General features: G+C 42.9%; 1 protein-coding gene across 1 annotated transcript; it reads left to right on the top strand.

Moving 5' to 3' along the window:
- The first annotated feature begins 10,119 nt into the window (after positions 1–10,119).
- Positions 10,120–18,137, top strand: CBLN4 (cerebellin 4 precursor). Its single transcript, XM_011978133.1, has 3 exons — positions 10,120–11,742; positions 14,774–14,890; positions 16,820–18,137. The coding sequence occupies exons 1-3, from the start codon at positions 11,452–11,454 to the stop codon at positions 17,015–17,017; spliced, it is 606 nt and encodes a 201-aa protein (XP_011833523.1). The 5' UTR covers positions 10,120–11,451; the 3' UTR covers positions 17,018–18,137.
- Positions 18,138–18,600: the final 463 nt, after the last annotated feature.

Here is an 18,600-nt window from a genome sequence, read left to right as displayed (position 1 = left end):
GCAAGGCCTGTGGTTAGGAGAAAGCAAGGCATCATAAATTGAAGCAGGAAAACCAGGAGATGATTTGGGTGCTTCCCTGAGACAGAGGCACTATCTGAGGCTGGAGATTTGGCATGATTCCAAATAATTTGATTGGCTGGGTGAGTTTGACCAGGAGGGCATGGGCAACTGTGGCAGTTTGCTATTAACATATGATGTCTCCCATTCAGACCATCCTAGTACCCAACAATTTTCTATTAAAGCTTTAAGGTGTCTGATGTGGTTTGGCTGTGTCCCCACCCAAATCTCATCTTGAATCGTAGTGCTCATCATCCCCACATGTTGTGGGAGGGACCCGGTGGGAGGTAATTGAATTGTGGGGGTGGGTCTTTCCCTTGCTGTTGTCATGATAGTGAATAAGTCTCATGAGATCTGATGGTTTTATAAAGGGCAGTTCCCCTGCAAACACTCTCTTACCTGCCACCATGTAAGATGTGCCTTTGCTCCTCTTTTGCCTTCCACCTGATTGTGAAGCCTTCCCAGTCATGTGGAACAGTGAGTCCATTAAACCTCTTTTTCTTTGTAAATTGCCCAGTCTTGGGTATTTCTTCATAGTAGTATGAAAATGGATTAATACAGTATCTGATTTTATTGTAAAATGTAGAGCTCAGATCAGGCATGGTGGCTTATACCTGTAATCATAGCACTTTGGGAGGCCAAGGCAGATGGATCACTTGAGGTCAAGAGTTTGAGACCAGCCTGGCCAACATGATGGAACCCTGTCTCTACTAAAAGTACAAAAATTAGCTGGGCATGGTGGTGCACGCCTGTAGTCCCAGCTACTTGAGAGGTTGAGGCAGGAGGATGGCTTGAACCTGGGAGGGAGAGGTTGCAATGAGCCGAGATCACATCACTGCATTCCAGCCTGGACTCCATCTCAAAAAAAAAAAAAAAAAAAAAAAAAAAGAGAGCGTAAATGAGACCTACAAAAGTTACTACAAAGAAATCTCTCTGTTACAGGTCTCCTGAAATGCTCCTTAAAAGTAAAACCAAGTCCTAAAGAGGTGACAAATTGGCAGTCCTAGAGCTATATGTAGCCCAAAATCATGTTTAAGGTAGCCCGCAAACATTTTTGAATTACTTGCTAACATCTAAAAGTTGGCAAACAATCTGAATTTATTTTCCTATTGAAAAGCCAAGTATCTGGCATTACTGGATTCACACTGTTCACGGTGTAACAGCAGCCGCCTGCTGGAGGTGAGGCAAAGATGCTTGCTCCCTCTTTTCACAGTTGTCTTCTACTAGTGTCTCCTGTTTGGCGTCATTATCCATCTGGACTCTTATTTGCAAGCAGCAAAAGTCGACTGACAAATTTCGGTAGAAAGCGAATTTATTTAAGTGTATTCTGTGGTTCAAGAGTATCTTAGAGGACTGGAGAACTGGGTTGCAGTGAAGCAGACAGGAATGACATCCCAGCTTCTGCTGCAGCACCAGGATCACCAAGACAGATTGTTCGGCTGCGTAGCACAGACCTCATAGCCTGCTGCACCCGCATCACTCACCCTGGATGCTTGATGCTAGTGCCTGTCCCAGACCACGAAACCTGCTGCCACCTTCCATGGTAAGGTTTCTGTGAGATTCCTGCTCCCTCTCAGGCTTCTAATTCAACCTCTGGGGTGGGTATGTTTGCAGAGCGTGGGTCATGTGCTTGTCCTCTTATGGCAAGAGAAGCTGGAAAATGAGTATCTGGTACTTGATGCTTCTTTAGTGAGAGAGGGGCTCTGCCTAATAAGAAGGAAGAACCTGCAGATGTAGGAAGGATACCAAAAGGGTGACCAAAAGGATAGGAGATGCCCACCACAGTCCCCAAAGGCATTGGAGTTTGCTACGCTTACCCAGTACATACTAAGTCCTAATTAAATGTTGGTTGGAGTGTAAAACTGGGAACTTTAGGGAAAAAAATAGGAAGGAGGTAGAAAAGAAGAAGAAAAGCAGAGGAATCATGGAAAGGTGAAAAAGAAAAAGAATAAAATAAAGTAAAATAAAAGCAATAAAGGGGAGCAATTCAGAATTTCTCTGGTCTTAAAAACCATTAGCTCTAAAACATAGTTCGTCTCTTTCCTCAATTATTTTGATTTCTCTATTTGGCCTTATGAAGACTACAAACCCATACAAAACCCCATAAAATTCATTTTGTGTGTGTGTGGTAAGGGAATATTGGGTCCAGCCCAGAAGGGCTTCAGCTCAGTCAGTTGCCAAACACCAGCTGCGTAAGTGATGATTTGATCTGTCCAAGAGGTAGTTATTTAGCCAACAGACAGATGGCCAAGAAAGTCAAGTTACTTGGTACATTGTGTGTCATTCAGGAGGCTCTTGGCCAGCTGAAATAGCTGGAAGCCAGTGGATTCCGAAGCCATGGCCCACCCTATTAGTCTTGCTTCTGGAATCCCCCCAGTCCCAATTAGCAGCAAAGGACAAAGCAGGGCAGTTTTTGCTTCATGGAGCCTACAACCTAGCAAAGAGGAGCTACTCTGCTAACCCCAGTGGTAGATAAGAAAGTGGCTGAGCTGGTAGCTTGGCCAAAGCTAAGATACTCATAACCCAGTGTGAGGAATGTGAAAACAAGGAACAGCTGTGATAATGGGCATCCAGGGAAAGGAAGGGCTACTTAACACACTTTTTCCAGAAGCACATTCAATTTCCAAGTAAAGAAGGATGGGTTATTATGCATCATAAATAATTGGTGAGAATTAGAGAAAACATAAGCGAATTTTTGAGACTATCTAGTTATAATTGGAAATACACTTGAAAAAGGTAGCCAAAGTTAGAATCTATGCAGCATCATTTTATTCATTACTTCACCAAACACTTAATATACCCGTACCATGTGTCAGGGACTAGCCTGGGCAACCTCTGCCCTCATTGAGCTTATTATTGGCTAGGAAGATTCTTTTAGTCAAATAGGACAAATAAATGTAACATCTCAACACTGGTAACCACTAGGAATGAAAGGCACGTAAAACCATGAGAAGATCATAGGAGAATTTAACTACTTATCATCTAATTATAATCTCATTACATTTAATGTATCAAATCTAATTATAATTGAATTGCATTTAGTATATTAAATACTTTAATATGTATACATATGTGTGTAATAAAACATATATTCCTCCACCTTGGTTTATAGTCAGTAACCTTTATTAAAAATTTTGTGATATGAAGCCTATCTTCTTCCTCTGAACTTTGTCAGTTGCACATTATTGACATTAATTATTCTTGGAATACACTCAGTTTCTCCTCTGAATTTGGTGTCATCCACTACGAAATAATGAGTTCTGAGCATTCTAGGAGCTCCTTGTATTTTTGTTTCAACTTTTCTCATGCGGTCTAGGGAAAGACCTCTGGATATAAGACAGATGTCCAGTCATGAAATCTAACCCTGTTTGTTGGCAGTAGCTTTTCAGATGCTGTATTTCCTTATCTGTAAAATGGTGGCAACAAGATCTACCTCTCACATGAGTGGTGGGAATTCAGTGGGAGACATTATCAGCAATTGAGATTACCCCAAACAAAACAAAATGTAGTTGCATTACATTCCAGGGTTAGATTCTAAAATTAGTACACAAGGAAAAAATTTCCTAGAGTCAAACTTACCTTGAAAATCCTTTTGAAGTTCTTACCATGGTGTCTGGTACACCAGCTCTCAGAGAGCTCCCCACAGCCAGTTTTCCTTTCAGTGTCAAAACAGATTGCTGTTTCTTCAGCTGAACACCAGATTAAGTGGTTGGCTTGTTTTAGTGGCCATGTTGTAGGAAAATATTTCCCTTTAAACACTAAAATCACACTCAACGGTGCAAGATGCTCATATCTGAGAGGCAGCAGGAATGGAGCCTATCACAGCAGCAACAGCAGATCCACACTTCCCATCTCACGCTTACCAAGGACAGATGTTCACTGAATGCCCTGGCGAGGAGAGTTGCCTGTTAGACTGAAGCTGTTTTTCTCTCTTCCCGCAAACCACATGCTGCTAAAGTCAGGAAAGTTAAAACTGTCTGGGACTCTCCACAGTTGGCATACTAGCTTCTAAGATGCCTGTGTTGGCTCCTAGATATTTAACAACTGCTGCATTATTCTGTGGTATCTACCTGGCTTTCTGGATTCCTGTTTCTGTGGTGACTGTTTCTGACCAGCTGTTCTTGACTTTCTGTATAATTTCCACTTTGAAGAATCCATCTATTTCCACTCAATGCTTCTTCCAGATGAGACATAATGATTGAGAGTATGGGAAGAAAGAAATAAAAATAAAATTAAACTTGTTGTCCGTCCCCTGTAGGGAGCTCACAGACATGCCCAGTGTCTTCGCTTCATTCAAGAGCCTTAGCTGTGCATAATGAGAAGCATTGATCTATTGGCAATGGCTGGCCCTGCAAACTCGGGTTTGATTATTCTCTGGGCATCTGAACCTGGATCGGCTCTCACACGTGGGCACACTTCATTTTCCCCTATTCTAATATCTGTGAGGTTAAGTGGGGATGTTGTTTACCAATAGTTAATAGGCCTTGGCTTAGCATGTGGTGGTTTGACACCTTTAGTCATTAGTAGAGTCTACAGATTAATGATAATAATTGCTACCCTTAATGGAGCCTTTCCTGTGTGCTAGGTGCAGAGCTAAATGCTCTGCCCACATTTCCCCCACTCAGTTCTCACAAGAAGCTATGGACTGAATATGATTTTCATGATTGCGATTTTCTTGGATGAAGGAAGGTTTGTAACTTGCTGTATGGTCATGAAGCTAGTAGGAGGTAGAGCTGACTCTAAACACCCTGTTTTTAACCATAGAGCTAAAAAACTCGAATGCAAATGGACTCTTGTGGCATCACACCAATGGCATCTACAAAGTCAAAGCACCATCTGCTTCAGATTTACCTGGGTGCTGGTTAAGTAAACCTTCCCAGTTCATGGGCAGAGCCATTATCTCAGAGTAAGACCAGAGCGTCTATGTTGGAAAGAAGCCTCCCAACTGATTCTTACAAGTAGGAACCATTGGTTTGGACCCCACATTTAGGCCATTCTTATCTATGCAACATAAATACAAGTGGCTAGGCACATATCATGCACCCAGCACTGAGCTATGGCTTTCCTGGATGCTAACATACTATATAGAGAAAGTCAAGTTGAATAAAATGTAGTCAGAGATTTTGATAGTATGCATCAGTGTTACCCGTTGCAATATAATTTTTGTTTTCTTAAATGTATACTGTGAGGCTTTCTATATCAGAGCATCTTTCTAAACTTGGAGTAAGTGATTTTTAGAGTTGGATCAATATAACAAAAGAAGGCAGATTGCTGTTCAATCAATGCCACTTTTTAAACTTTAAGAGTAAATTATGGAGAAAAAATGTGAACGTGATAGATCATTACTGGATGATCTACTCAGAATCCCTTTCTTTTTTAAAAAATATTTTAAATATCAATAACAATGTAGTACACAATTGCTGTGAGAACATATATAATAAGGAAACATCTGAAATACAATTAATAGTATTTCCATCGATTCCATTCCTTTAAATTTGACAAGTTATTGCCAACTTTTCATATTTTTCCTCTGTGTATTGAAACACACACATATCTGTACACACTTGCAGGGAACTAACTTGGAATCGCACAACACAAATTAGTCTGCCTCTTGCTCTTCTTCCCTTTGCCACATATTGCTTATACTACCTTTCTAGGATTTTTCCTTTTCCCATGCCCCGCCGCAATTTTCTACCCACCTCATTGCTGGGAAATCATTCGTGTGTGCAGCATAATTCTGCTTCTATAGCCAAGTTCATTGGTTTGGGATTGGGCATCTGAACCCAGATGGCCACAGTGCATCTCTTCTCCGGGATTTGGGGGCATCTCTGGGTGGATGGCTTTGTTATGTGTGAAATCTGGAAGTATCAGCTGCCATTTTCCCTTATGTGGACCTCAGAGAATGGTAGACTGCAGTGAGCCAAAGAATAATGAAGATGTGCCCAGGAGAGGGAAAGAGAGAGAGGGACACACACACACACACACACACACACACACACACACACACAGAGAGAGAGAGAGAGAGAGAGAGAGAGAGAGAGAGAGAGAGAGAGATGGGGGGCGGGGTGAGAGAGGGGGAGAATTTTTTAGGTTCTCTCTAAGGTTTTACTACAGTCTCAAGGTTCAACTCAACACATTTCAAGATATGGCCGTTTCCACAAAGCCTTTTCTCACTGGGCTTCCATTCTTAGTAACTAAAGTAGACCTGACGTTTTAAGCCCCCAACATTTCTGAAATAATTTTACTTTTCCTATCATACTTAGATCATAGTGATTAAATGTTATACTGTTTCCCTTATGAGAAATAAAAGCAATGATGTTACTTTATTCAGTAAACTAACTTTATGCATACCTACTCTCTGCTAAATTCTGTGCTCCCAAAGAGTTACTAGTCCAGGGAAAACACAACAAATAAATCGACTAAAATCATTATAATAAATATAATGACTAGAACATGCTCAGGGTATCATGCGAAGCCAAAAAGGGGCATCAAAATCTGTCTGCAGCCACGACCAAGAAGTCTCACTGCTCACTAATGTCTTAGACACGTACCTTATTTGCCAATGGGGTGAGTGGAGTAAACTGTCTAGAGAAACTGTCCCAAACAATTTTCAAATTCTAAAACCAATTGAAAAGTGTTTTTTTACAGCATCTGTCTATTTTTTCCCACAATACCATCCTCATACGAAACAAGTCTGTCATTTGGCTGTCTCCAGAAGGAGCTATGAAGATTTACTCAACATGACTCTGGAACTTTCCAGACTACGTAAGTTCTCACATATTGGTTGTTCATGGAGACTTTTTCTTCTTAAGCTACTTACTCTCCCTCAAAAAAGATCATTTGCTTGGGCTGATAACTATCATTATAAAGAGCAAAGGGTAATTAAGCAACTCAGTGGACCTTTGTCTGGGTATGATGCAAGCCTCACTGCGCTCTCTCTCTCTCTCGATTTTCCATCTTCTGCACGATTGACCTGCGGCTGTCTCTGCTACATGATGCATGGATTCTGCTTTCATTCAACCACAGTGAGGCCCTTAGAGCTGAATACCTTGTGTGTGTCTGTCTTTGCCTTCTTAGAAACATTTTCTTCACAATCAGAAAATAGCTCATAGATCCTTACTGTCTCGGGCTTGCTTAAAACTTGGTTTCGCTAAAGGATGACTGGACAAGCAGTCATTGAATTTACTGACCTCAGAAGTATTGCTTTCCTATGCAAGGATAGTTTAGATTCTAATTTACTTTAAAGTTAAGCCCAGCTGCAGAGAACTGAAATGCATTTCTGCCTCATTTCTAAAGGTCTAGCAAAAAAAAAAAAATAAATCCTAGGAATCAAATACAATATGGGAATCTCAGAAAGGGAAAATATTTGGGTCACAGCTAGGTCTTCTAATAGCATATTTTCAACTGGAAAAATATGAGAAAAAGAAAAAGAAAAAAGAAACAGATCTATGCTGTTGGAGAGAAACTTAAACTTGGTCTTGTTTCTTTTCTCCTGGGGATGCTGGGGCTGGAGTAGGGGGTGAGGAGCAAGTGATGCCTCCTTTCCCAAAATGTTGGAAAAGAATTTCCTACAGGAGGAGGTTGGATTTGTTAGTCTTTTAGTAAGCCTTTTGTGGTATGGTTTCTGGGACAATGTTCTAACGAGGATTCTGGATGACAGGGAGCAGCATGTTACTAAAACTAGCTCAAGGGAATTGAGTTTTTATTTCAAAGACATAGGAGGATACCAAGGAACCCAAGGTTAGGAGAAAATGTTTCTGGAACTCTTGTAAGTAAGAGTTCAGAAATGGCGATTCACTATTCACTCCCTCTACTTCTCAGAAGTGCTCATGCTCCAGAATTGGCTTCTTTCTACAAGTGTGGCCAGTCCCCTGGTTTATTCCAGTACCTCTTCTGCTTCAGCTTGCGGGTGACTCCTACATGGCCACATCAGTTTGGGAGACTACAGACCTTTTCTCTGCAACATGTAGTGCTTACTGGAAGCTATCTCGATGTCTCATTAAGATTGTAGAGAGAAAATCTGGCAGCCCCAAGTCATCTGGCCAAGTTGGGCCATACAAGTCTTGGACTTCTGGTATCAAATGCATTGACGGTCCTAGAACCCAGGGGCTATCCGTGTTTAATCAACTGTTGTGGGAATAAGAGTCAGGACCCTCTGAACATCAGATAACTTCTCTTAGCAGGGGCCCACAGAGAACGCTGTGTTCCTCATCTTCAGAACACTTAGAATAGCAGAACATCCTTTAGCAAGGAACCAAGACCCTTATCCCCAATTACTGAGGAGGCTTTGAATTTTAATTTTACTGAGAGAGACTCATTTAAAGCAGTTTATACTATAATATGAATGATAATTACCTTCTATCAGGAAGCATTCAGTCATTTCTCAATCAGTTATTGAGTCTTTACTATGGTCACTATGCAGATTTTGGGACTAAAAATGAATATTTTTGGTGAGAGAAGGAACAAGTTTCTTCAAATCTCAGTTCTTCCTGGCAGGAAGTGCCCGGATAAGAAAAGGATGTAGACAGAATATATCGGAATTGGTGAGGAAGATAGCTTATTTTCTATTTAACAATTCAACAGAGTCTTTTAGTCTTCTTTTTTTTCTTTTTTTGTCAAACTTCTCCCAGCCTGAAATTGAACAACCAAAGTTCTGGTTATTCAACAACTGTCCCAGACAAGGAAGGCGGGGTGCTTACCCCTACAGGAAATAAAAGGAACTAGATTAAACTCAGCACCCGCCCTCAAAAGACTGCATCAAATGAGAAGAAATTGCGCTGTTACCCAGGCAGACATCCCTGAAAGCTAGAAGAGAGTTACAAAGTGCAGAGTGGGATCAGGTGAAGATTGTGCTGGGCTTAGGGTGGGGCATCAAAGCTGGGTAAATGGTGACCATCTTTAGAAGGCACTAGTTCACCTTGTTTGGTTGTAGCTTAGATTGGCAACATTCAACGTTTTAACAAACAGCATGGCACTAGCACCTGCCAGTCAGAACTGATACTGGCCTGTAGTCTCAGCTACTGGGGAGGCTGAGGTAGTAGAATCGCTTGAGCCCAATAATTTTGAATCCAGCCTGGGCAATATAGCGAGACCACCCCCTACCCCAAATAAAATCATAAAGTCAAAACACCTGATACTGGCCCCACTAGAGCAGAATCTGAAGGCCCGTGTGGCACCAAGTATTAACACTTCAGTTGAGAGATTATAGGGAGGTGAGGGTCAGGGTATTCCTCGTAGTGTCTTCAATTTTAATAGTTGGAGCTAGTGCTTATACCTCAATGCCAGGCCCTTCTGAAGGAAGGGAAAAAGGCTGGAGACGAGGTTCACCTTATGTTGTGGAGGGCTGGAATGCCACGCTCATGAGAGCATCCTTCACTCAGGAAGGAATGGGAGTCGTCCATCCCAAGGACCTCCCTCAACAAACATCCCATCCATTCATAACTAGCCAATGCAATTTTAGGAGCTCCGAATGCCTGGAGGGGATACTGTTTTGATTAAAGACACCATACGGTGTCTGCCCTCTGGCAGCTGGAAGTCTAGAAGAAATTGAAGAAGGGGCGCCGTGACCCCAAAGCATCACAGAAGTGGAAAGCTGGCGGGGTAGGGTAGGGAGGACCTTAGTTAACGCCGCGCAGCCCTCTCAGAGAGGGTTAGTGACTGGGCCAAGTTCACGCAGCCGGGTCCAGACAGAGACAAACCTTCCTTCCCCGTGGTAGCTGCGGAAGAGGAAGGGAACTCTTGCAAATCAGAGGCCAAGATGGCAGTGGAGTGGCACAGGGGGCGGGAGGCGCATCCAAAGGGGAGAAAAATGCTGTATTCTTAGGAGTGGGTTTGGCTTTATTTTATTTTTTTTTAATTGTTGTTGGCACGGTTTCGGAGGACTTATTCTTGCTGAGTTAACTCCCTCTCTCACTCTTTTTTTGGCCATGCCTGGGGAGGATTCGCGGTGTTGGGGGAAGGCGCGCCCCTGCGGCTTCTGAGGCTCATCTTCCCGGAGCGGAAGGAAGGAATCAGGCACCTCCTCCCAGCCGCCCCCACCGACTCTAGTCCGCCCCGAGGCTTCCCTGAGCTCACCAGGCCCCAGGGCTGTGTGGGGCGGGCTCCCGGCCAGGCGCGGTCGGGACGCCCGCCGTTCCCCAGGTTTGGGGCAGCGCGCAGCGCGGATCCGCGGCGGCTCATCCATCTTCGCGACCCTGCCTGGCAGCGCCGCGCTCCGCTCGGAGGGCACTCGGCGGCAGAGTCCCGCGATAGGGAGGGGCCCGGGGACCTGCCGCCCCCTCCGCGGATCCAGATCGAGCAGGAGAGAGCGGGCGCCGAGCTGGTGCCCTCGCAGGGTCGTGGGCTCCTCTCTGGGCACACACCCTTTACGCCGGGCGCTCTCAGGGGCTGAGTGGCCTCGAACCTTGCCAATCAGCAGTGCTGGGCACCCCGCTTGCTCTGGGGTGCGTTAAACGTCAGGAGAGAGCTGCTCAGATGGGGTCACCAGACGCCTTGTCCCCCTTTTCCCGGAGCCCGCGGGTTGCGCGATAAGCCAACCCCAGCCGGACGCTGCGCTCCTATAAATAGAGCGCGTGTGCCCGCTTCGCGCTCTCCGAGCTGCGCGCGAGGAACGAGAAAGTTGTGCGCAGGGAATCGGGGCGGGAGGCCAGGCAGGAGAGGACCCCGCCGGACCAGCCGCCCTGCACGCTGCGCCCGGTACCCTGGACCCGATCCTGTGAATCTGCGCTTTCTGTGCGAGGGACCTGGCTAGCCGCTGCCTCCCTCCCTACCTCTGGGTGACACCAGGTTTGGGGGAATTTTTGACCAAGCGAAAGTGGGAGTCGCTGGCGTCCTGGCCATGAACACAGACTCGCGTTCTTCTCAGCCTGGGAAATACCTTCTGCCTCTGTAACTCGTCCCTGCCGCAAGCCAGACAGGACTGGCACCCGCGCCGCTGGGCAACCGCCAGCCTTGTGGCTTCTCTTTGAGTCCTCTCTTTTTGTTCCTGCTCCGTGGTTTACCTGGTGGTGCTTGAGTTTGGGGTGAGAATTTATTATTATTTTTTTGCTTTGAGGTGTGAATGTGAGGGTTTGATGACTTTTAGATGTCTAGGAACAAGATCGGGTGCAGGGGCCCCAGGCAGGGCTGATTCTTGGGTGGAGGAGGGTAGGGTAAAGGGTTCTGCATGAGCTCCTTAAAGGACAAAGGTAACAGAGCCAGCGACAGAGCTCGAGGGCAGACTTTGACTTCAAGCCACAGAATTGGTGGAAGTGTGCGCGCCGCCGCAGGCGCCGTCGCTCCTGCAGCGCTGTCGACCTAGCCGCTAGCATCTTCCCGAGCACCGGGATCCCGGGGTAGGAGGCGACGCGGGCGAGCACCAGCGCCAGCCGGCTGCGGCTGCCCACACGGCTCACCATGGGCTCCCGGCGCCGGGCGCTGTCCGCGGTGCCGGCAGTGCTGCTGGTCCTCACGCTGCCGGGGCTGCCCGTCTGGGCACAGAACGACACGGAGCCCATCGTGCTGGAGGGCAAGTGTCTGGTGGTGTGCGACTCGAACCCGGCCACGGACTCCAAAGGCTCCTCTTCCTCCCCGCTGGGGATATCGGTCCGGGCGGCCAACTCCAAGGTCGCCTTCTCAGCGGTGCGGAGCACCAACCACGAGCCATCCGAGATGAGCAACAAGACGCGCATCATTTACTTCGATCAGGTCAGACCCTGGGGGACGCGAGCACCTAGGAGGCGGGCGGTCTCCAGGCACCTCAGCCCGAGGCTGCTGCCCAGGCTAAGCTGGACGGGTTGGGAAATGGGGAATCATGTAAAGCACTCGCCTTCCCAAATATGCCTGGGTCTGAAACTTGTACTGTCTCTCTTCCTACCCCTCTCACCAGCCCCGGCTCCTATTCCTTCCGGGCCCCTAAAAGAGGCTGCTCTGACCCGAGGGGAGAGCCTTGGGAGCCCAGAGCCGGGCAGCGAGAGCTCAGGGCAAGTTTCGAGCAACAGGTCGGCGGGAGCCGAAGGGCACCTGGTCCCTGGACGTCGTGATCTCTTGACCAGATCTTGGTCCCCTGGCTCAGACTCCTCTACGGGTGCCGCTGAGGCTGCTCCCTGGGTACCTTTGCGGGACAGGATAAATGTTTGATTTGTTTCTCCCAGGTAGAGAAGCTTCTCTCCAAAGAGAGCCCCGGGCTTCCACACTCTGCAGAGATCGGGCTGGTGGCCGCGGAGGCCGGGAGGGCAGGGCTGGGGGTCAGGACTCGCTTGCAGGTTCCACTGTTCGCGTGCCAGGCGCCGCTGCCACTGCCGCTGCCTCGGAGTAGGCAGCAAGCCCTTCTCTGGTACTTACAGAAAAGTTGCGGAGGAGGGAAGGAAAAGGAATTTGGCAACTGTGCTGAGCTCCCGTAGGAAAGCCCTTGGGAGCCGGTTCTCGCTTCCTGGGCTCCTGTCCTTTCAGAGAATTGCAAATCACTGGGGAAAGACGGACTCTGAGGTTGATGAGAGTAGGGGAAGAACTGACGAAAGCTGTAGCTGCTGTTTAGCGACCTGGTGCTCCGTGTTTGGCATGATGAAAAACCCCAGGATATCAGCTTACATTTAGCAAGGGGTCTTAAGGAAAAAAAACTGTCCTGGGAGTTTTAACTTCAGCCCCAACAGTATCTAGAGTCTTTTGAAATTCCAAATTCACAGTTCGCAATTGTATGCAAAGCTACAATGTGCAGGGGGCACAGGTTAAGTGGTGCTGCAGGATGTGCCAGGGAAAGCACGAGGTGACATCTGTATTCCTTGCTTAATTTTTCCTAACTAATGCACTCTCCAGCTGGCCAAAGACAGAGAATGCCTCTCTAGGGGCTTAGTATTTGATAGCCATAATTTTTAAAGAATTAAGTAGCCCCATTTGGGGTTTCGGCGCCGTATTTTCCATCTTGATGGAAATAAAGTCTAGCACCACCCCTAGTTTGTATTTCAACGCTTTAATTAAATGTTGGAATACTATGGGCATTGCACTATCCTCTAGACAGGGTGTTCTTTTCAATGACCTTTCCATCAGTTAGAAGAGGAAAAGGGTTTGTTCTTCTGTTCAGCGAGCCCTGCATCTTAGAGACAAGAAGACACATTTAGTTATAAATCTTGATGTACCTGGATGCTGCAATTACAAATATAGAGTCAACATCCAGTTTTACAGGTAGCCAACACTCATTAGCTATTTTTCTTTATTGCTAGTGAATTATGCTACTTGTATCTGAATCAGGAAGTTACCGCTAAGCACCTCAAATTATTTTAATTGTGCTTGAAAAAAATTTCCTTGCAAAGCCTCTGTTGGGGATTATTGCACAGCTGGTGACTTGTTGAAAGACCATCTATCATCAGGTCACAAAAAAATCTGATGCTTAGTTGGAAGAAGGCAAAATCTCAGAATGAAATTACACACATACATGTATTTTAAGTTAGGTGTTGACGCTGATACATCTGCTTGACTGTCGCTACATTCTGGTATGTTGCCCAGAGGTAATAGGACATTTTTAGGGAATTATGCAAGAGGCTTGCAAGTGTGTTAATATTGGCAAGAATGCAGTGTTTGAAGGAGATAGTAGCAGATTGCCATTGATATATGAGAAGTATATCTTTTTAGGGACATCTTATTATTTCCGAATGCCACTTACAGGCGTATTTCTTGGAGAGAAATGGAAGAAACCCTAGTTATTTTAACAACCATCCTCTATCCCAATCCCTCTTTCTCATAGAAAGAGATTTACCCATGTGACATTGCGAATTTAGCTTAAGAGGTCACTTATTAAAATTTAGAGTTAATTTTATAACCAATAGAACTAGGTTGAATATTTTGGAATACAAAATGCATTGTTGCTTTCTTGGGAAACAGTTTCTATTTTCACTTTTGAACCTTGAACTTCAAATAAAGAGCAGAAGATTGAGAGGAGGTTAATGGACAGCCCTGGCAGGAACAGGGAAAGCCACCTATTTCATAGTTTATCCTTCTTTATGCTCTCCTCTTTGGCAGCCCCCAAGGGCTGACTCATTGCCACATTGTTGTAATTAAGGCCTAGCTGGCATAGGAATGAAAAAAAAAAAAAATGGCCACAGATCTTAGGAGAGGGGCGGCTCAGAGAAGGGCCAGGCATTCAGATCACTTTTTGTACCAGCTATTCAGTGTCAAGGATTATGGCACATGGTGGAGGGGTACCCATGCCTCTGAGGTGTGTCCAGGGATGCTGCAGAGAGCTCACAGATGCTGATTGGCTGGCTTGGAAACGTCACCTCTGGACATTGCAAAGGCTTGTAGAAGGTGGGAATGTAAACACATGGCAGATGCCTTTTATCCATTTCTCAAGGTAAAGCTAATATTTATAAGCCCTCAAATGTTAGCTCGATGTTTCCAGAGCCATTGGGCCTTGCTGGAAATTGAGACATGAATACAAAGCAGTTACTTTATTTATTCTTATATCATTTAAAAGACAGAAGAACCTTCCAATATTCAAGTCAATTTTCCAAATCAGTTAAGAGGAAAGAAATAGAACTAGATGTTTTATTTTCTATGATTTCTTAAGCTAGTTGCCAAGAATGAATGAATGAACAAAAGAAAAAAAGGAAAGAAAGAGGAAGGAAGGAATGAAGGAAGGAAGGAAAGAAGGAAGAGGAGAGGAAGAGAGTGAGAGGAAGAAAATTCATTTTAGTCACAGAAGAAAATATAATAACTTATTGTTATTTATTATTCTTATTTGTAGATCCTGGTGAATGTGGGTAATTTTTTCACATTGGAGTCTGTCTTTGTAGCACCAAGAAAAGGAATTTACAGTTTCAGTTTTCACGTGATTAAAGTCTACCAGAGCCAAACTATCCAGGTGTGTGTTTTGACCCCTTCCATCCATACTCCCAACCAACTGTGCTTATCTTTAGTGGGTTATGTATTTAAGTATTTATCCAAAGTTGTCTTTCCACAATAGACATAAACAGCCATCTTTATCATTTATTTTAAAACCTTAATTTCTAATTTTTTTCTTTGTAACATCCATTAAGATGTGACAAAAAGCATATAGAAAAGTAAACAATTGAAGTTATTACCTTAATAACAATCAAACATTTTAAAAAAATCCATGGTTTAGTAAAAACTCAGTGACACAAATCTCTTTGTAAGATCATGCTTTCATTTAATGCATGTACAAAAATTATTTGAATTTGTAAGAAAAAAAAACTTGTAAGACGAATAGAGCTTTTCAAGTACATACTAAATAAATAAAACATTTGCTATTTATTAAAATTATGAGATACAGCTAATGAGTAAGAATAAGTCTATGAAGGAGCAACTATTCAAAATACTTTTTAAAGAAAGGGTGTTCTATGCATATGCTTGAGTTTATCTTCAGTTACTCTGATGCTAGTGAATTCTTACCAATTGCAGTTCCACAGTTAAAAATATATTTTGTATTCTGCTTTCTAAGACAATGGGCTTGACCTTACACTCAAAAGCAACAGTGGAGCTAGTTCCGACAATATTCCAATATGCTAATACCAAATGACACAAATACATGTGTATGGAATTCTAGGATAACCTTTTATCTTATGCTCAGTATTTACGTTATACATTATGTCAATGTGAATGATAGATTACTCACTTATCTATTAATACTTTTACATGTCCTAGTAAATGGATGAATGGATCAGCCTCAGATTTAAGTTATTCCATATGACTTCTAACCTAAAAAAAAATCTAGAAAATAAACTTACTTCCATGGAAAAGCTTTTCCCAACCTCCAGTATCTAGAAATGTATGCAATGCTTGACACAGTGTAATCAAAACTGTAGAATAGAAAATAGTTAATACAGTTTTGAGTTGATTCTAATTATCACTAAAATCTCTAGTGATAGTGGTGATTATTATTTTTTATTTTTTGGTTTTCCTCTGAGATAGGATCTCATTCTTTCACCCAGGCTGGAATGCAGTGGCATGACCATTGTTCACTGCAACCTCAAACCCCTGAGTTCAAGCGATCCTCCTGCCTCAGCCTTTTGAGAAGCTAGGACTACAGGTGCATGTGACCAACCAGGCTAATTTCTAAATTTGTTGTTTTGTTTGTTTTAGAGATGGGGTCCTGCTATGTTGCCCAGACTGGTCTTGAACTCCTAGCTTCAAGTGATCCTCCTGCCTTGGTCTCCCAAAGTGTTGTAATTACAAGCATGAGTCACTATGCCTGGCCTGATGATTATTTTTTAATGCTTGTTTCCTATCAGGGAAAACAGAAAAAGAAATCAACACACACAGACACACGTATACACACACTTCATTATTTCAAATGATTTTCAGTAGTATGCATGTTACAGCTGCACAAAAACTCGCAAGGATGTTGGTAGGATTGGGTTGTATCTGGGTTTCTTAGGTCAGTGGGCACAAGGTCTCTTTTACAAATGTGCTGGGAAGCCACAAGCCTGCTTTATTTCCAAAAGATTTTTGTTGGGTGGAAGAGGTAAGTAAAGCAGTAAGCTTAATTTATGTGCTGAAGGGAAGCTAGTTTTCACTAGGTTGCTCTCCATAGATGTTATTCTTTTGTAGGAATTTAAGGAAATTCCAATGAGGAAAAAAAAAGATTTTAAATCAGTTCAGCAGACATGCAAAGTATGGCCCCCACAATAGGCTAATTTGAAAGGAAGGGAATATATTTCCTGAACATCAGGTATTTTACTGGGACTGTCATCTTAGACATTATTTCTTCTCCCCAGTAGATGTTTTGACTTTAAAGAGAACTTTTCAATTATTATTATTTTTCTTCTTCTAGGTTAACTTGATGTTAAATGGAAAACCAGTAATATCTGCCTTTGCGGGGGACAAAGATGTTACTCGTGAAGCTGCCACTAATGGTGTCCTACTCTACTTAGATAAAGAGGATAAGGTTTACCTAAAACTGGAGAAAGGTAATTTGGTTGGAGGCTGGCAGTACTCCACATTTTCTGGCTTTCTGGTGTTCCCTCTATAGGATTCAATTTCTCCGTGGTGTTTATCCAGGTGAGGGATGACCCACTCCTGAGTTACTGGAAGATCATTTTTTTCATCATTGGATTGATGTCTTTTATTGGTTTCTCATGGGTGGATATGGATTCTAAGGATTCTGGGCCTGTCTGAACCAATACAAAATTTCACAGATTATTTGTGTGTGTCTGTTTCAGTATATTTGGATTGGGACTCTAAGCAGATAATACCTACGCTTAAATGTAACAGTCAAAAGCTGTCTGCAAGATTTATTCTGAATTTCATTTCCTGGGATTACTGAATTCGTTACAGATGTGGAATTTTATTTGTTTAGTTTTAAAAGACTGGCAACTGGGTCTAAGCATTAGAAAACTCTAAAGTTCTGACTTCAATCAACGGTTAGTGTGATACTGCCAAAGAACTGTATACTGTGTATTGATTATATTTGTTTTTATTCCTTTGGAATTAGTTTGTTTGGTTCTTGTAAAAAACTGGGAATTTTTTTTTCAGTAACTGGCACTATGTGTTCTCTTAAAATAAGGTAATGAATGGCTTGCCCACAAATTTACCTTGACAATGATATCATCAACATGACTTATCTCAAAAAGAAAAAAAAAAGAATGCTTCATAGTTGTATTTTAATTGTATATGTGAAAGAGTCATATTTTCCAATTACATTTTCTAAGAGGAAGAATAGATCATAAATCTGACAAGGAAAAAGTTGCTTACCCGAAATCTAAGTGCTCAATCCCCGAGCCTCGGCAAAATAGCTCCCCTCCGAGGGAAATCTTATACTTTATTGCTCAACTTTAATTAAAATGATTGATAATAACCACTTTATTAAAAACCTAAGGTTTTTTTTCCTTAGACATGACCACTTTATTAACTGGTGGTGGGATGCTGTTGTTTCTAATTATACCTATTTTTCAAACCTTCTGTTGTATTTGGAGTATCATCTGGTTTTGCCTTAACTCTTTAAATTGTATATATTTATCTGTTTAGCTAATATTAAATTCAAATATCCCATATCTAAATTTAGTGCAATATCTTATTTTGTCTTTTGTATAGGTCATATGAATTCATAAAATTATTTATGTCTGTTATAGAATAAAGATTAATATATGTTAGTTGAATTGTTTTTTTTCTTTCTGTTTTGGAAGTATGTATTCTACATGATTTATTTCCTCTTACTTTGTCTCTTCCTAACCCTTTCTTCCTTCTTTGCTCCTTTTTTCTTTCTTACTTCCTTCTTGCCTTCCTTTCATCCTTTCATCCTCTCATTTCTTTTTTCCTGAAGCTTAAGAAGAAAAGCTTTCTGAATTTTCAGGTAATGTCCTCTGAGCTGATATAGGAAATCTTTACTGTGTTTAATTTGTTCAAATGTAGGAATTGCAAGCTTGCCAAAAGAGAATCAATGAACTTAGTAAACTCTTCTTTCAGAAGGGATGATTGTTAAAAAGTTAAAAAAGATCCCCTAAAATATCAGAAGGATGCTCAAGGTATGAATGAGTAGTGATGAGTTTAAAGACCAATATTTTCATACTGAAGATTTGAGGAAAAGTTCTGCCCTTTTTTCAACACTAAAAGACA

This window comes from Mandrillus leucophaeus, unplaced genomic scaffold (assembly GCF_000951045.1).
Source record: "Mandrillus leucophaeus isolate KB7577 unplaced genomic scaffold, Mleu.le_1.0 Scaffold19, whole genome shotgun sequence".
Taxonomy (NCBI): Eukaryota; Metazoa; Chordata; class Mammalia; order Primates; family Cercopithecidae; genus Mandrillus; species Mandrillus leucophaeus.
The sequence above is the reverse complement of the archived record's forward strand: the minus strand, read 5'-3'. Positions and strand labels throughout refer to the sequence as shown.

Bases quoted from the DNA above. Each gene is read 5' to 3' on its own strand.
- CBLN4 (XM_011978133.1), top strand. From the start codon at position 11,452: ATGGGCTCCCGGCGCCGGGCGCTGTCCGCGGTGCCGGCAGTGCTGCTG. The intron at 11,743-14,773 runs GTCAGACCCTGG...TCTTATTTGTAG, and splicing joins GCATCATTTACTTCGATCAG to ATCCTGGTGAATGTGGGTAA. The intron at 14,891-16,819 runs GTGTGTGTTTTG...TTCTTCTTCTAG, and splicing joins ACCAGAGCCAAACTATCCAG to GTTAACTTGATGTTAAATGG.